The sequence below is a fragment of the Hermetia illucens genome, chromosome 1 (assembly GCF_905115235.1).
Source record: "Hermetia illucens chromosome 1, iHerIll2.2.curated.20191125, whole genome shotgun sequence".
In the NCBI taxonomy this organism is placed as follows: domain Eukaryota; kingdom Metazoa; phylum Arthropoda; class Insecta; order Diptera; family Stratiomyidae; genus Hermetia; species Hermetia illucens.
Genome location: NC_051849.1, coordinates 12755208 through 12775136, shown reverse-complemented (window position 1 = coordinate 12775136; position 19929 = coordinate 12755208). Strand labels below are relative to the sequence as shown.

General features: G+C 43.5%; 1 protein-coding gene across 4 annotated transcripts in view; it reads right to left on the bottom strand.

The window, feature by feature from the left end:
• The window catches only part of LOC119661393 (diacylglycerol kinase 1), a 331394-nt gene that overhangs the window by 189689 nt on the left and 121776 nt on the right, over positions 1–19929 (bottom strand). For all 4 annotated transcript variants that reach the window (XM_038070718.1, XM_038070721.1, XM_038070719.1 and 1 more), the window contains exon 3: positions 3836–3917. In XM_038070718.1, the coding sequence (XP_037926646.1) occupies positions 3836–3905 (70 nt within the window). In that variant the 5' untranslated portion in view covers positions 3906–3917. The remainder of the gene's footprint in view (positions 1–3835; positions 3918–19929) is intronic.

Here is a 19929-nt window from a genome sequence, read left to right as displayed (position 1 = left end):
CGGTTTCAACGCGTGGGCCTTAGACTGGGGAAGTCGAGTCACAAACACCAGGGGCCAAGTCTTGCTTGAAATCTTCGCGGAGCTGGACATCCTACTAGCCAATGTTGGATGCGTGCCCACCTTCCGAGCAGAGGGCTAGGCTCAATTGTCGATTTAACTTACCTTAGTACCTCGTTGGCAAGGGGGATGGTCTAGCGGGTGAGTGAACACAACACCCATCTTTCTCGATATCAGGAGCGGAGGGGGCGACAGTCGAGTGAGCAACAGAAGCGGAAAAACCAGAATAGCAGATATTCCTGGCGGCTTTAGAAAGAGGTAACGACCCGAAGGGAATGGCACTGAAAAAAGTTAGCCAGTTACGTCAACGGGTAATTGAGGCATGTGACTCTACATTGCCGCGACGGAAGTTTTACGACAGTAGGAAACTAAACTACTGGTGGAACCAGCAAATCGCGCTATTGAGAGCATCGTGTCTGCGAGCGCCAAAAGGAAGCCAGAACATCGACAGTCAGAGAAGGAATACCGCGATCTTCGAAGTAGCCTTAAGAAGGCTATACGGGAAAGTAAGCAGAATGTCTACAAGCGGTTGTGCCTTGATGCAGATACAAACCTGTGGGGCGCTGCTTACAAGGTTATAATGAACAAGATTCGTGGACAAAAATCACCCCAAGTCACGTGTCCGCGACTCTTGTTCAAAATAATCACAATTCTTTTGCCACAACAGGAAGAAAGTGGACCTCAACCAACGGTGCAACATGACGTCTTCGCAATCCCAGTGGCTACGGAAGAGGAACTATGGGAGATCTGTCGACGAATTGGGGATAATAAGGCTCCGGGTATGGATGGGATTCCGAATAAAGCCTTAAAATTGGCAGCTCAAAATTAGGTCCGCATGGTCCATAAGTACGTTTGAATCGTGCATCGTGGCAGGAGTGTTTCCTGCACAGTAGAGAATGAAAAAGTTGGTTTTGCTATCGATCTTTTAGACACTATGGGGAAGATGTTGGAGAGGGTGATATACAAAAGGCTGCTTCCGTTCGTCGAGCTAGCGGGTGGTCTATCGGGGTTTTGAGAAGCCAAGTTGAGCGTCAAGGCAACCTGGCCTACACGCGCGAAAAGGTATCAAGGGGTAGCTCATCTTTAGCAAGGATGACGTCTAATATTAAAGGGTTCTAGTCTAGTCTAGTCCTACTATACGCGGCATCCGCATAAGCATGCGCACTGGATAACACAGTGAACCAGGGAAGGATAAGTTCGCTGCGTTGGATATACACTGCAATAGAAAGGTCAATGATTACCTATAGGGCGATAATTTGGCAGACAGAACGGAACTCAACTGCAAAAACAGGCTTGCTTGAGTTCAGTTGGACAATAAGTACATGTTCAAGGCAACCTTAGAAGTCTTCCTAGGATTACCTCTTCTCCCAGGCAAGGAGGGTAGTCTTCAGAATGCCCAAGAGTATCAGCAAAGAATTGCCAAAAATCGAAAAAAGATTGATATTTTTTCTTGGTGGTATCCCGAGTTACTGATACCAAGGGATAGTATGACTATGAGTTCAGTTCAGTTAGACAAGAATTTTGAAACGTGTTGGGGTTACAGGGCCAATTGGAAGAGCCTGACAGTGTCCTAAGGCTTAAACTATTACCTGATTACCATGTACACTGACGGGTAAGCATACTGGCATATCCCCCTCCTGGTTGGATTTAAGGTGAAGTCTAAACTCGTATGGAAAGGTCTTAACAGACAGAATACGCTCGATTTGCACACTAATGTCTATATACTCTGGGTCCCAAGGCACATCGGACTCGAAGACTATATGGACCAGAACCTTTCTGTGGAATCAGAAATAGGTTCGTGGCGCGACCCTGAAAACCGAAGGGGAACGACTGGCTGAACTTACCAGGAATGAGAAAGTCCCGGGTACTCATGGGGGGATACAAACCCAAACGCTCGATGGGTTGTTTAAATCTCACCAAGAATAACATCTGGACCATTGTAGCGATGTTCTTTGGTCATTGGAGGCTAAATTATCACCTGGGGAAAATGGGAATTTCTGCGGAGACTCTCGGCAGGTTCTTCTGAGTTGACACGCGAAGAAGCAAGGAATACATTAAAATTTCTGTCGGCTATAGGCTTGGTTGAAATCCTATAGTTACAAGGTGTACTATAACCAGTAAAGGAGCAAAATAGTTCTTCTAGGATGTAGTGTAACTTCCCTTAATAATATTATTGTTGCCTAATTTCGAGAATAAAAAGTTTGGTAAAGGTTGAATTTTCAACTCCCCCCCCCCCCCTGAGGAGGTAAAAAGTTAATGGTGAAGAAAGGGTGTGTTCCCTCCTTTTCAAATCCAATGAGAAGTCATGGGAGTCACATTTCTTTAAAAAGTTATGACTCGTCAGTCACATATCATCACTTTGAGGTTTTTTGGATATCATCATGGAGTTAAAATTTTCAACTCAACCCCGTGAGGGAGAAAGGACGAGTACGTAGAAGAAAGAGAAAGCTCCACCCTTTCCGGCATGTTCAAAAATTCTTGCGGTCGCTCCCTTCGAAACGATATGAATGGTAGGGTTTAATTTTGAACCCCACCCGAGGGGGAAAAGGTGGGTATAAAGAGAGAAGGGAGAAGTCTTCTCTCAAATTGCGTGAAAAATTTGCGGGAGAACCACGTAAGAAAATTATGACTTTTCACTACTCCTCAAAAAGTTCCAACGCCCCGAAAAGGGGCTATTTTCGAATCAGCTATACACCTATTGGAAGAGAAATCATCGTCTCGATTTCCATGTGGTGTTCCAGATGGGGGTTCCCTCTTACCACCCCACTTTCTCCCGCACTGGAGCGAGTAGATGATAAGAAATAGCTCCTGTTCTGGGCCTCAAAAGCTTTCAAACGAGCATAACTGCGACAATTCTTCAACGGTAGTTATATGAGGGACCTTTTTCTTTGTTTTACACGCCCTCTTTATACTCGCCTTCTCCGGTGGTTGGTCTGAAAAACCCCACTTTACTATGATAATGTCAATATGATATTTGAAGCGCCGTAACTTTTCCGGACCGTCGTCATTTTTTAATGGGGTTGCCCGAGAGAGGGGACTTTCTGGCTCTCCTTCATACTTACTTTTTCTCCAGCGAGCATGGGGTTCAAAATTGAACCTTCTGTTGAGGTGAAGATAATTCCCGTTTGAGGGACCATAACTTTTTAAGGTCGCATCTCATTTTGACTCAATTCTTTACCAGGCCAAGGGAGGGGAGACCTCCTCGTACTTTCTGAATCCTCTTTCTATCCTCTCTCCATAACGGGGTTGCATGCGTTACCATGATGATATCAATCATGAGACGACATAATTTTTTAAGGGGGTAAACACCGCAATATTTGATCGGGATCCCCTTCCTTCTTCTATAAAGTCACCACCCCCTTCGCGAAAGGGATTGAAAATTCAGGCTTTAACACAACTTTTTCTTTGGTAGTATTAAAAGGAAGAACAATGGAAAAATGATTTCCGAAATATAGTACGTGTGGCAAAAAAATAAAATTTCGCCAAAAACGGAGTAACCTCCAATTGGTTCCTATTTAATTAATTGTATCTGTCTTCAACATAGAAGAAATCTTGTATTTTCTATTTTATTTGTAAAGCTTGCTAATTGAAATAAATTTATAATGAGTATCCATCTTTCTATCCGAACAAAAAAAAAATCTGTTATTTATCTTTCTTTCCTGGAAGAGGCGTCGGAAATCGGGGGTTGCAACTAAGTTATTCGCAAGCATATTGCTGTTTGCACCTCATGGTTCCTATCAAAACCCTGATTTCTCACAACTTGATTTATTATACTTACATGATGCCAGCTCCTGCAGATGTTGAAACTCGCTGGGAGACAGCTTGTCCCACTTGGGTGCACCCGCCATGTCTGCTGCCTTCTGGAAATAAAACACAATTTTTTTTTATTATAAATAAGAAATTCACCTTAAGCTTTAATGTAAACATTTGAAGTTCAAATAGAAACCATATTGTGTAAAGATAATCAAGAAAGGAGGCAGCCAGAGAAATTTCCAACCAGTTCCTAGTTCTCTTCCAAACTTTCTATTTTTAGCCCAAGGAACGTGATTTTCTTTAACGCTCATATTTCACTTTATCAAAAAAATTGTTTTTTTGATTTGCTGGCGTTTCAGAATTGACCTCCATTTAGGTTCCTATGGACCAAAGTGCGGTCACATGCAAAGAAATTCACCTCCGTCATGTCTCAACTCTTTTGAAATTATGAACGAATTTCGCCTCTATTTTCGACATTTGTTCCGTATCTAAATTTAACCGCACTTAATCTATTTGTGAAAACGTGTGTTCTCAGCGTTTTATTATTATTGTTGCTGCTGTGGCGGCTGTTGATGCTGTTTTGGAACATGTGTGCCAAGCTGCCAACCATTTCGATTCGGTCCAGCGAGCAGTAGAGACTAATCCTGTTGCCAAAAGTTCCAAATCCAGAGGTGGAGCATCTGCTTCTTTTGCGAGAAAGGAGCAATCTTCGGAAGGAGATGATCCATCCTTACCCAGTCAAGGTAACACCCCCATGTTTTGGCAATCATAATTTTCAGCTGCATGGAACCTAGAGCAAAATTTCATCGAATCCGGGCGAAGCCAGTTATATCCGAAATGTCATTCCGAGAATTCGCACCCTAGTATAATATATGTAATTCAAGCTAATAAAAAAGTCAGATAAATTGGTCGTTTTTTATGCTAATACAGAAGGAAGCAATTTGTTACACCTCTAGTACTGAGAACATTTCGAGTTCTTCGAATCCCTGAACTAAAATCACGGTGCGCATCCTCCTCTCCAAGGTAGGAACAAGTGAAGCGTGAAGAGCTTAGCTATTTTCAAAAAGCTGGCTGGATTGTTGATGTACATGTTCTCGGTATTTTCCGGGATCGTAAAAGATCACAAAATAGATAGAACAGATAAATTGAAGATGAGTTGCGATCGATTGAGCTTAGTTACGAGCGTATACATTAAATTCAGACGTATGTATCTTTAACGACCTCTAGGCTGGGCATAAAATAGATTTCGCCGTGTTTTATATAATCATAGAACATTAAAATTGATCGATGACTGAAAATCGCATCAAGCATTTTATAACATGTAAAGTATATAATATATATGTATGTGTATTTATGGGTTTTTTAAGAAATCAGCGCCATTTCCAAGACCAGAATGGGGCGAGCGTATGTAAAAATAAAAGGTCCCTGTCCATGGATACACACCCCCTCGAAATGACCATTATTCCGCTCAAAAATCTAAGTACAACAAAGTTCAGTTAATTTGTAATTAACTTAATAATTAATAACTGAATTGCTAATATTCAGGATTTTTCTTTTCCACGTTTTAACATCCCTTGGATTATGCTCATCTCAACACTTAAAAATATTCAAAATGAATCTTGAAATGGTCCCTTTTTGTTGGTTTCTTTTTGGCACTTTTATACGCTAAACTCTTGCCTTTTTTAACTTTACCTAAAACCCTAAAACCATTTAAATATTTTCAATTCGGATATTAGAAACTCTCCAATATTCCAAAGTGATCATTAACGTTTCTTTTGTTGTTGCTTTATCATGCGTTGCATGGATCGGACATAGATCTGATTATGTTGTATATTGAAATTGCATTTGCAGCGTTTGTTTCCCGATAGGGCGTACGTGCGAATCACACTGTGGACCGCTGATGCTGCGGAGACTGGGGCTCATTTGAGGAAACTCAGCTGATAAGGGAGTTAAGACAGTAGGGATTTTCAGTTATAGTGAGAATTAAGAAGATTTGAGTCTCTTATTCCGTTGAATAGAGTTAATCGCGAAGCGCCAGATTCGTATCTCCTTGCTTCTCAACCATAATTACCAACAACAGAATAAATAATAACAAGGAGGAATTGGCCGTTTTCAGTAGTGTTATAATCAAAATAAATAGAAATAAAATAGAAGCGCGTAAGGCGCAATACAAGCGTTTGGACTCCGCGGGAACTTTACGTTCCATACGTTCGCTCTATAAAGCTGACTGCGTATAACACTGAGTATATTCGATAAAAAAAATATAAGCGAAAGGCACTCTGCACTTGCGAGGCAAGTTTAGAAATATAAGCCTCATAAACGTTCACGCCCCCACAGAGGAGGCTGCAGAGTCGGGGAAGGATACCTTCTACGATGCAGTTGAGCGGACCCTCGAAGCCTGTCCCAAGTATGATATCAAAATCATACTTGGAGATTTCAACAGTCAAGTAGGGACGGAGCCCGTATTCAGGCAATACGTTGGTTCCCATAGTTTACATAGGGGTACCAATGATAACGCACTGCGGATTATTCAGTTACCAGTATCACACGAAATGGTCGTTGGAAGTACCTGGTTTTCGCGAAAAGCAGCTCACAAGCATACGTGGGCCTCTTCAGGTGAGACTATTTTCAACCAAATTGACCACGTGTTGATTGAACGCCGCCACCTCTCAGCCTTGATGAATGTCAGAACATATAGGAGGGCCAATATAGACTCGGACCACTATCCCGTTGCCATAGTGCGTAGAGCTCGAATTACGACACCACCTACAATCCCCTCTGACAATCAGATCAGAGTGGATACCGAAGCCATTCAGAACACAGCCCTCCGAAACACCTATAATGGCGAAATGGATGCCGCAATAACCGCAATCAACAGAAATCCTGAAGATGAAGCACCAACAAATCTGATTTCCGACAGAATAGGTATATTGCAGCGATTGATTGAATATTTTAATGTACTCCTAAATAACCAAAATATCGGCGAATTGGAGGTCCCGCCAACTGAAGACGGCGGATAAATCCTGCCGCCATCAAGCATAGAAGAAACAGTCCGTGCAATTCATCGGCTTAAAAATCAGAAGTCGCCAGGAGCCGATGGAATTATAGCCGAATTGGTTTAATATGGAGGCGACCAATTACACCAAGTGGTTCATCAAATTGTGCTCAAGGTGTGGGACAGCGCATCAATGCCTGACTGGCAAAGAGCCAAGATTATCTGTCCCATACATAAAAAAGGAGATAACACACAGTGCAGCAATTATAGAGGTATCACGTTGCTGAGTACCATCTATAAGATATTCTCCACTATCTCGCTAGGCCGGATAGCCCCATATGCCCAGAACATCATTGGCCCATACCAAAGAGGCTTCACTCCAGGCAAATCAGCAACAGATCAGATTTTGTCTCTGCGGTAAGCGATGGAAGAACTGCGAATATGGCCACCAGTTGCACCATCTTTTCATCGACTTTAAAGTTGCCTATGATAGCATAGCCAGGGTAAAACTGTACACGGCCATGAGAGAATTCAATATCCCGACGAAATTGATAAGACTGACCCTGACCAATGTGCGAGGCCAGATAAAAGCAGCAGGATCACTCTCAAGACATTCGACATCACCAACGGTCTAAGACAAGAAGATGACCTATCATGCGTCCTCTTTAACCTGGCCCTTGAGAAAGTGATCCGGGTTGCTGAGGTAAAAGCGAGGAGTACGATCCTCTTTAAGTCCACCCAATTACTGGCCTATGCTGACGATATCAACACCATGGGAAGACCGACCCGAGATGTACAAACTGCCTTCATCCAGATCGAGCCGGTGGCTCGAGATCTTGGGCTGCGCATCAATGAAGGTAAGATAAAATATACGGTGGCAACATCAGCACCAAAAACCAACCAACCAACAACATCAAACCGCACTGGTCAAACATCATCATCATCAACAACGGCGCAACAACCGGTATCCGGTCTAGGCCTGCCTTAATAAGGAACTCCAGATATCCCGGTTTTGCGCCGAGGTCTACCAATTCGATATCCCTAAAAGCTGTCTGGCGTCCTGACCCACCCCATCGCTCCATCTTAGGCAGGGTCTGTCTCGTCTTCTTTTTCTACCATAGATATTGCCCTTATAGACTTTCCGGGTGGGATCATCCTCATCCATACGAATTAAGTGACCCACCCACCGTAACCTATTGAGCCAGATCTTATCCACAACCGGACGGTCATGGTATCGCTCATAGATTTCGTCATTGTGTAGGCTACGGAATCGTCCATCCTCATGTAGGGAGCCAAAAATTCTTCGGAGGATTCTTCTCTCGAACGCGGCCAAAAGTTCGCAATTTTTCTTGCTAAGAACCCAAGTTTTTTTTTTCGTAACAAGTTGTTTTCCGTGTAGGGTTGTCAGCCCTACCCAACCCCCAACCTGGAGGACCAGTTGGTACAATTTGTCCCGTTTTTAGGCGCGGGAGACTCGCCTTCATCCTTCTCCGTCTGCAGCTTTGCGTTAAGAAAGAGCTCCCAGCGGTCACCACGTGGAGGTGGAGATAGGGTTTGGTAGTAGAGCTGTTGGTGTTGGTTGAGCAGGCATTTTCCAGATTTTATGCTCCATCGTGGGTACCAATCCACGTTTCGCCCCGGGACCTATACTACCCTTTGACCACTGGTCAAACGGGAAGAATAAAGATAGGAGGCTACAGCTTTGAGACTGTTAATAATTTCTCCTATCTAGGGTCGAAAATCACAACCGATAACAGTTACGACGATGGCACAGTTCTTGGTAGCCAACAGAGCCTATTTCAGTTTACAAAAACTGTTCCGTTCGAAAAGTCAAGACAATGATCTTGCCAGTCCCCATGTATTCCTCGGAGACTTGGGTTCTTAGCAAAAAAATAGCGAACTCTTGATGTTGATGATGATGATTGGAATATTGTACCTAGCTAGAATGAGGAAAGATGGTCATCTGAGCACTGAGGAAATGTGGTCAGGATCTTCTGAATATAGACTTGTTATGAGCGAAATGCGATTCAAATTTTTGGTTGTTTGTTTGAGATTTGTTGACAGAAATACACGTGGTCTGACAAGTGTGGACAAATTCGCGCCTTGTGGTCTATTTATAGAATCTAAACCTGAAGCCGGCCTGAAAATTGTAAGAATGTGCGACGCTAGAACGTTCTACGTGATTAATGCCATTCCATACATTGATAAGGAGAATTGCAGCACAACGGAAAGTCTTCCGTTATACTATGTAAAAATCCTATCCTAATCACGAAATAAGGTCCACTGCCACCAGTGAGATTTCAACCGCGACCTTCCATACGACAGCCTAGTGCTCTAACCACTTGAGCCATGCGGACATAATGCGGTTCCTTTGGCAGAAGAACTGCTGTCAACTTCAGTAACCTGCTAGAACTGAGCGAATTAAATATCTTAGGTCAATGCTATCAGCCAATGGAGAAGTGCATTATGAAATTGCTTCACGCATTAACGCAACCTGGATGAAGTGGCGTTCCATAACTGGTGTTCTTTGTAATCGACGTATCAACGAACGTCTCAAATCTAAAACTTACCGCAATGTCGTCCGTCCTGTAGCGCTCTATGGTTCTGAGTGTTGGCCGACTATAAAAGACAATGAACGGCGTCTTGCGGTAATGGAGACGAAGCGGGGAGGGCGGCAACCCTGTCGGCTGAACCAGAACCAAGTGGTCGAGGAGAATCTCCACGTGGTGGCACCGGGAAACGCTGTATCGCATTGGCTTGCCGGCCAGTAGGCGAATGCTCCAAGGCTTAATTAGGGTGATCAGACCCGAGTCTGCACGGGGACTCATCTGAAGTGGCTTCGGCTACGAAACCTTACCAGGGGTATACTGGTACCATGGGAACCGAGATAGCTCCTGAACTCATATACTTCGGGACAATTCCTGTCGTATATGAGTACAGCTCTTTTGTTTGCGGTTGGCCCCCTAGTGAGGGCTTCATGGGGGCTGTGGAGATGCTCAAGCGAGAACAGACCCTCGGGCCTCGGCGTGGTATTGCGTTTCAACACGGGTGCCGTACTCCTTAGTTCGGTAGAGATTTAGGTAAGTCTTGCATCCACCAGTATGAATGCTAACCCATGCACTTGGTATAGACTGGTACCGTTGTTGCTTGTCACAGCGGGGCTCTGATTGTGGTCACAAAATCAATCCGTGTCTTAAGAAGACCGTAGGATTAAGTTTCCACGACAGGTATCTACGTTAAACACCCAAGGACTTAACATCCGAAATGAAGATATCCACGATCGTTATAGGATTGCACCGATCATGGAAAAATTGCGTGAGAGGCGTGTTCGATGGTATGATCACGAAATTCGCGCTAACGAGAATTCACTTGCCAAGATTGGTCTGAACATTGAAGTCGATGGTAAGCGACCAAAAGGCAGGTGGCTTGATACACTGGATGGGAATTTAAAAGCCTCAAGATTGCATCCAGATCAGGTATTTGATAGAGCCAAATGGCGAAACCGATCACGACGAGTCGACCCCGTTTGCGAACGGGATAAAGGATGACGAAAAAGAAGAACAAGCATTATTTCACTTAAAAGTTAGCTTTACATGACAGTGTCCGGATAGCTGAGTGGTTAGAGTACAAGGCTGTTGTACGGAAGGTCGCGGTTCAAATCTCGCTGACGGCAGTGGGATTCGTATTGTAATTTGACGTCGGATACCAGTCGACTCAGCTGTGAATGAGTACCTGAGTCAAATCAGGGTAATAATCTCGGGCGCTCTAACACACTTCAAGGTCCTGATCCAATATGGATTGTTGTGCCAACGATTATTATTATTATTTACACGACATAATTAAAAATTTGTTTACGCGCACAAAATCGAAATCATTTTCTCACTTCAGAGCCAGCCGAGGGAACAGAGCCACAACCGATGCTCGGCATTAACATCCGATAGTCACCTTGGCCGTTTGTACTAGGAAATATTACGTAGACCAACACCATAAACCCATCAACCGACAACCATAGTCATTCCAATCCATAATATCATAAATCAGTAACTTCGTATTAACATGCACCGGACGTAGTTTTCTAGCCTGAAACCATCCCAAAACCCAGTCCGAGGCTAATCTAAAGCAAGTCCAAAGTGATCCACATACTCGATGCTAGCGTTTTCAAATGTTGCATTATATTACAACATCACTTTTGTAAAGCGATAATGTTAGGTGATGGGGTAATGTTTGGTAATGCGGTAATGTTAGGTAATACAGTGATGCTGTAATGTCTGGGAATATTTGGATCAATATCACTTTTGTTCATCACCAATATACATCAGCTACCCATCTTCAAAAAACATTCATAATAAGCGCTTTAACGGTAGGATTTCCCCTTAAACCACAGTAGTCAGCTAATTGAATTGCGAAATATCGTCTTTAGCGTAGGTTATGCTATCTCATAAAGTAATCCTAATTTAAACTATAACAAGTCGAAAGTCAGAGGCCTGGTATGAAAGGTTTTGTGTACTCTTGGTGTAAGAACACTTCAGTGTAGAACGGCTCTATTTGCAGTGGATTGCTGTGAATTTACACAAAAGAGGCAACTTTAACTATAATAGTTATAACTTCGGTAGTAATGGTGCAATTTTCACCAAACTTGGTAATATCATGCCCTATATATCACTACAAAAGGTGATGGATAGGATATGATAAGGGTGGTTTTTAATTTCTGAAAAATATTTAGCAATAATAAGAATAGTTATATACTATTATACTACTATACTATTACTGACTTTGTTTTAACAGATACTAGTATGGACTGTAGTTGGCGGCCTGGATACCATGCAAAATTTAACTTGTCATTGAATTGGCTAACCAGTGTCACTTTGAAGATTTTTGCTATTGTGTTAATGCTTACCGATAGTCTCCTTATCACTTTGGAAGCGGCTGATATTCTGCGTTGGCGCTTGAAACGAGAACCGCCGCTCATATCGAGATATTTACTAAACTTCACTTTCCTTAGTAATTCTTTCAGAAATTTCGAAAGTTTACCCATCAGAATGTAGAAATGAAGAAGCGCTATTCTTTTTTATTTATATTAAATCGATTTGATTCTGATTAATTTAATGGTCACTGATATTTGTTTTCGTTCTAACTCCCCACATATAGTAGAGTTTAACAACCCAAATAACAGAGAAAACCAACCCAGAGTTGTAGACCGCAAGACTCGACTGTGATATGAAACCAGTAATTTAGGCTGAAGTGAAAGAATAATGAACTAGAAACACAAACTAATCTCAAATTTCAAATATTTGAGGTGCACGCACTACTTAATCCATAAATAATATAATTCTAAAAATACCCAATTTTTTAAAATTACACAACAAACCGCTCTAATTTTAGAAGATATGCAAATAGAGTGCAAAGGCAGCATACTAAATTTACGTTAACGTAACATGTCCACTGCTGAGGGGGATGACGAGGGGATGCTAGCCTCGCGTTCAGCGACACCCGTAAATCACCACTCAATAAAAATGTAACCGAAAACCGCTTAAGTAAGGAGACCCGATGCCGCCTCCCTTTACTTTACCCGCTTTAGCCGCGGATCCACGCTGCGGCACTCACTGTAATCATTATAAAAGTATAATTCTACTAATTAAACAAAAGTCTGGTCCATATCCATAATCACATGCAACGGGTATTTCGCGTGGTACTATTTTGACGGGGCGCGAGTATTTAATGTCGTTTTAGGAACTTTCATGCATGAAGAAGTGCTTATCCAGTCAGTTGACTATGCCTGACGTTGCTAACATTGTCACCAAATAGAGACTTATCTTCGTTAATGTCTTTTTTGTTTATCTTAGTTTGCAGTATCATCTACAGATTAAGTGACTTCACATTAGCAACAATCTTCAGTAGAAGATGAAAAGTTAATCTGTGAGCATCGAGGCATATAGTATATACTACGTGTGGGAAAATTGAATAGTACTAAGTGTTTGTGTTCAAGAGAGCCTAATTATCCTGACAGAATCAGAATTGTGAGTATACGATTATGTTAATATTTGTTTGTCGTGTCAGTTGGCGCAAACAAGGAACACATTCCTCCCATCAAGGCTATTCAACATACCATCTTGCGATTCGAAAGAATCAAAACATTGTCAATGAGTTCCAGCTGGTCAACCGAACTAAGCATTCGGCTGGGCACGAACTCCTTGCCCTCAAGGCTGACACCCTTCTTGGTATCAATCGGAGAACACCACCATAGCCTGTGTCCTAGACCTAAGGAAAGCTTTTAAGTTTTCCAAGATTCTGAATTTTCATCCACATCTCTATAATCTGATTCTTAACTTCCTAGACGGGTGGAAACCCCTAGTCAATATCCAACAGCATCTTTCATCTTCCTACACATGACTCGCTGTCATTCCTCAGGGTTCAGTCCTTTCTGTAATTCTCTTCTTCGTATTCACCCCAGAGGGATGCGAGGAATGCCGCTGGATCATCGAGCATCCAGTCAACCTAAGAATGCCCAACCTCTATTTTCAAGAACAAAATGTTTACTTAAGATTCATAAGCCCACCAACGGATTTCGGAAAATTTTAGCAGCTTCAAACAAGTCCACGCAAAATATCGCGAAGTACCTGCTGGAAAGGTTCACTGAGCTAGGTGAACTAGACTCTGCAAGATCCATGAAGAAACCAAAAAAACGTGGGCTTCACACCACTGGATGAAGGATTAGTATCATTCATTTTCTAAGCATCTCAGTGAAGAAGGTGGTCAAAGGGTAGTATAGGTCCCAGGGCGAAACGTGGATTGGTACCCACGATGGAGCATAAAACCTGGGAAATGCCTGCTGAACCAACACCAACAGCTCTACTACCAAACCCTATCTCCACCTCCACGTGGTAACCGCTGGGAGCTCTTTCATAACGAAAAGCTGCAGACGGAGAAGGATGAAGACGAGTCTCCCGCGCCTAAAAACGGGACAAATTGTACCAACTGGTCTTCCAGGTTGGGAGTTGGGTAGGGCTGACAACCATACATGGAAAACAACTTGTTACGAAGCCACAACAGGAGCCTCGGACAGGACGAACTTTAAAACGATGGACCTGGCAGCGACAACGGATCAACGATTTACGCATTTTCTCATGGAACGTGCGCTCCCCGTACAGAGATAAAGCTGATGAGCAGCTAGCCGATACCTTGTCCCAATATAGGGCTGATATAACAGCGTTACAAGAGATGCGATGGACAGGGACCGGTTTCCTGGAGAAGAGCCACTAAACCATATATTATAGCGGTCATCCAGTAAACCATGTGCTCGGAGTAGGTTTCTTAGTCAGCCAGAAAATGAAACCTGCTGTTATCGGCTTTGAAAACATAAGCGAACTGCTATGCACTCTGCGCTTTCGAGGCAAGTTTAGAAATATACGCCTCATAAACGTTCACGCCCCTACGGAGGAGACTGCAGAGTCGGAGAACGATACCTTCTACGAGGCAGTAGAACGAACCCTCGAAGCCTCTCCAGGATATGATATCAAAATCATACTTGGGGATTTTAATAGCCAAGTAGGGAAGGAGCCCGTATTCAGGCGATACATTGGCTCCTATAGCTTACACAAAAAAATAAATGATAACGGACTGCGAATTATTCAGTTAGCAGGGTCACACGAAATGGTTGTTGGATGTTCCTGGTTTGCGCGGAAAGCGGTCCACAAACATACGTGGCCTCCCCAGACGGGACCACTTTCAACCAAATTGACCACCTGTTGATCGAACGCCGCCACCTCTCAGCCTTGATGAATGTCAGAACATATAGGGGGGCCAATATAGACTCGGATCACTATCTCGTTGGCATGGCGCTCCGAGCTCGAATAATAATACCACCTAGAATCCCCTCTGACAATCAGGTGAGAGTGAACACTGAAGCCATCCATAACACAACCCTCCGCGACACCTATAAGAGGGAAATGGATGCCGCAATAACCGCAGTCAAAAAGGACTGGAGGAGAAGGAGGACCCGGAGATGAAGCATCAACAAATGATCTTCACAATCACCTGGAGAACGTTATCATGGATATGGCCACAAACATACTTGGCTCCAGCCGCAAAAGGAGTCAGAACGGCTGGTTTGACGATGAATGTAAGCTAGCAACGGAACGGAAGAATGCTGCATACCGAGTAATGTTGCATTCTCAAAGAACGCGGGCACGCGCAGAGACTTATCACGAACTCCGTCGAGCGGAGAAGCAACTTCACAGAAGGAAAAAGGAAGCCTGGGAGAACCCACAAGTCTGTGAACTAGAAAAGTACAGCACCAGGCATAGAAGGTGGAAGTTTTACCAACAAGTCAACAGGATGAAGCCTTATACACCTCGATGCTCATCCTGCCACCAGAGAGAGACAAAGAGGGAAATCTGATTTCCGACAGAATGGGCATATTAGAGCGATGGGTTGAGTACTTTGATGAACTACTGAACAACCAGAACATCGGCGAGTTGGAGGTCCCGCCCACTGAAAACGACGGACAAATACTGCCACCACCAAGTTTAGGAGAAACAGCCCGTGCAATTCATCGGCTAAAAAATCATAAGTCGCCAAGAGTCAATGGAATTACAGCCGAATTGGTTAAATATGGAGGCGACCAGTTACACCAAGTGGTTCATCAACTTATACTCAAGGTATGGGACAGCGAATCAATGCCTGACGATTGGCAACGAGGCATTATCTGTCTCATACATAAAAAGGGAGATATCACACAATGCAGCAATTATAGAGGTATCACGTTGCTGAGTACCATCTATAAGACATTCTCCACTATCTTGCTAGGCCGGATAGCCCCATACGCCCAGAACATCATTGGCCCATACCAAAGAAGCTTTACTCGTGGCAAATCAGCAACAGATCAGATTTTCTCTCTGCGGCAAGCGATGGAAAAACTGTTGGTATATGGACAACAGTTGCACCATCTGTTCATTGACTTTAAAGCCGCCTATGATAGCATAGCCAGGGTAAAACTGTACACGGCCATGAGAGAATGCGGTATCCCGACGAAATTAATAAGACTGACTAAGCTGACCCTGACCAATGTGCGAGGCCAGATAAAAGCAGCAGGATCACTCTCAAGACCATTTGACATCAACAACGGTCTACGACTAGGGGATGCCCTATCATGCGTCCTCTTTAACCTGGCCCTCGAGAAAGTCATCCGTGATGCTGAGGTAAATGCAAGAGGTGCGATCCTCTTCAAGACCACCCAACTACTGGCCTATGCTGACGATATCGACATCATGGGAAGAACCACCCGAGACGTACAAACTACCTTCATCCAGATCGAGCAGGCGGCAACTGGCGCGAGATCTTGGGCTGCACATCAATGAAGGCAAGACAAAATACATGGTGGCAACGTCAGCACCGAAGACGAATCAACCAACAACATCAAACCGCACTGGTCAAACACAAGCACGAACAAGAATAAGGATAGGGGAATACAACTTTGAGACCGTTGAAAATTTCTCCTATCTAGGGTCGAAAATCACAACCGATAACAACTACGATGACGAATTCCGCGCACAGTTATTGTCAGCCAACAGAGCCTATTTCAGCTTACAAAGACTGTTCCGCTCGAAACGTCTCACCATAGGGTCAAAGCTCTTACTGTACAAGACTATGATCTTGCCAGTCCTCATGTATTCCTCGGAAACTTGGGTTCTTAGCAAGAAAAATTGCGAACTGTTGGCCGCGTTCGAGAGAAGAATCCTCCAAAGAATTTTTGGTCCCCTACATGAGGATGGACGATTCCGTAGCCTACACAATGACGAAATCTATGAGCGATACGATGATCGTCCGGTTGTGGATAAAATCCGGCTCAATAGGTTACGGTGGGCGGGTCACTCAATCCGTATGGATGAGGATGATCCCACCCGGAAAGTCTATAAGGGCAATATCTATGGTAGAAAAAAAAGACGAGGCAGACCCTGCCTAAGATGGAGCGATGGCGTAGATCAGGACGCCAGACAGCTTTTAGAGATATCGAATTGGTCGACCTCGGCGCAAAACCGGGATGTCTGGAGTTCCTTATTAAGGCAGGCCTAGACCGGATACCGGTTGTTGCGCCGTTTATGATGATGATGATGAATTGACCAGAAAACAGGAAACCGGTATGCCTATGAAACTTACCGAGATATTTATGTCACTGTGTTACCTGAGATCCAGAGCGAAATTATACAAAGGAACCAGCGATGAACTCTTGTCAACATTCTTAAATGGCCAATTTATCTATAAAACAAAACCTTATTAAATTCGGTTCATTGTTTGTCTGTCTGTCTGCTTGCCTTTTCAGAGAAGATTGTGCTGATTGACGGGAAAGTGGTAGGAACTGTGAAGGTCTACGCATGCACTGAAGTACATTATTCTACGTTGAATGGGGGGATCCACATAGACGCAAAAGGAGGTTACGTTTCACCAGATATAGCCATGTGGTCGATCAAATGCAAATTCTCGAGTGGCACATACTTTCCGGCGTAGGGCTTTCCGAAGACGAAGTCCCAATTTCTGGTGGAATTTAGAAATCGAGAAATGCCGGAGAACTGCCTCAAAGCTATAGGATACTCTCAGCGCGGAAGAAGCCGACCTGAGTTCGAGGAGCTACAGGTACGCTGCAAAAATGCGAGGAAAAACCTACTTACAGGTCGATGATGTCATCACTAAAGGGCTGTTGCGAAAATGGAAGGAGATCTTTCCGACAAACAATTCGGATTTCGTATGGCGAAATCAAATGTCGAGGCAATCAACATGGTGACCCGCTGGGCACAGGCTGCAATCCAAGAAGACAAATACTGCGAGGTAGTAACTTTCGACGTAAAAAAAAGCATTCAGTATTGCAAAATGGAAATAATCGTCAAGGCTCTTGTCAAACTACAGGCCCTGAAATACATTGGACGCATTATCGTTAAATTTCTCCTTGTGAGTACTGCAACTCAGACAATGAACTGAAAATATTCTCGTCAACCTGGGGGTGCCACAAGGTTCTATCCTAGGTACCTTACTGCGGCTAGTTATGTATGTTTGACTGTCTATTTCTTTAGAAAACATGTTGAATATGCCGCAACTAAAGCGTATCCCACCGCTGTAAAGATCTCGACGATGCTACCAAAAATTGCTGGGACAAAGTGGACGTATTCTGCTTTCTAGGGTAGTTAACTCCGTACTACTCTAGGCAGCTCGAGTTTGGGCGATAGTTCTAGAAAACATCGTAAACTGTATAAAACTGGGAGTTTCGTATCGGCTAAGTACACTCCGGGTATGCAGTGCGTATCGGACAACATCAGGAGAAACAGCATATGTACTAGCAAGGATGCTCCTGACAGGCATCTTGCCGAATGAAGGCCGGAATCTCTACGACAAAATGTGTGCAGTTGGGGAGTCTAGCGTATTTGGACGGGAGCTAGCACGGTAAGAATCTATCACAGAATACCAAAAGAGGTAGCGCCAGCCACACACTGGCCGTTGGACCTACGGCATCATTCCGAAAATCGGAGATGGATTGTACGAAGCCACGGGGAATTTGATTGCCCCAGGTCTATCGCGCACTGAACAAGAATAGAAGGCGACGTAATACTTTAGCTCCATAACGCAATACTTTATAGCAGTTTCGTGGGAAGAGTGAAACGAGAAAGTAGTGAGCCTTCTACTCACTAAAACCACCACCCACCCAACCTTTCCACCTTCCAACGCTGCAGCAAAACAAAAAAAAACAAGCACACACACATAGTCTCGACTCTTATAAGGTTTTGTTTCATAAAAACCTTCATTAAGAATAGCCCAAAATTCGAAACGATGAGGATACACCAGATTAAAACCAGGCTAGGATCCCTAAAAGACCAGAAATTGAAACACTATAAAAGATTTGTTCCGGGATTCTAAGGAGAGCACGCGAGAGAAGCGGAAGCCACCAGGAAAAATAAATGAAAGTATTCTTTTCTGAAATTGATGGCAGGAGATCTACAGGTGACCCTGTCAATCTTACATGAACCAGAGGGAAATAGATTAAACCAGCAAAAAGGAAATATATGTACAATCGAAGCTGCAGAGACATGGAACAAATAAGGCACCTGGTAGCTACCTGATGGTAGTTACTCAACGGCAACGACATCCTTCAAACCCTATCAATCCCTGGTTTCTCTTGTGAACCTATTCAGAATATCATTAAATAATTAAGAAATATACAGGGTGCGGCAGCATAACTTCATTTTTTCAAAACTCAATAAAAACTATTGTATGCATCGGAAAATATTTATTTATGTTTTATAATGTAGGTACATGCCTAAAGTTTTTATTTACATTGTTTTGGAGATCAAATCTGTTAGGTGACGTCCCCCATTCTCCATACATTGCGTAAACCGATTTCTGGCGTTTGTCCTGACTCTCGTTAGCATAGCAGGTGCTATGTTGGCAATTTCTTCTTGGATGTTGGTCTTCAAATCTTGTAGGGTTCTTGGACGGTTCACATAAACACGGGATTTCAAAAAACCCCATAGAAAAAAATCACAAGGGGACAGATCGGGAGAGCGTGCCGGCCATTCCAAATCACCTCTAATTGAAATAAGGCGCTCTGGAAAGTGTTCCCTCAAAACAGCCATCGATGCTCTTGAAGTGTGTGCCGTTGCACCGTCTTGTTGGAACCAAGTGTCCCCCAAATCCAAATTTTCTAGCCGTGGGAAAAAAAAATTCAGTAGCATGTTTACATACCGGTCCGAATTCACTGTCACTGTAACCTCATTTTCCTCAAAAAACCAGGGACCAATAATTCCAGCTGAGGAAATTGCACACCATACTGTGACTTTGGGTGAATGCAAAGGTTTTTTTTGCAATTCTCGAGGGTTGGTGTCAGCCCAGTAGCGCATGTTTTGTTTGTTAACCGACCCACACAAATGAAAATGGACTTCATCGCTAAAAAAAACATTAGCACCCTCGGGAACTACATCAAGAAGAAGCTCACACGCGTTCATCTGAGAATTGAAGTCACGTTCTGAAAGTTCCTGCACTATCGCCATCTTATAGGGATGAAAATGAAGATCATCACGAAGAATTCTTCTCTCAGAACGATCGGATAGTCCAAGGGCAGATGCGTGTTTGCGCGCAGAACG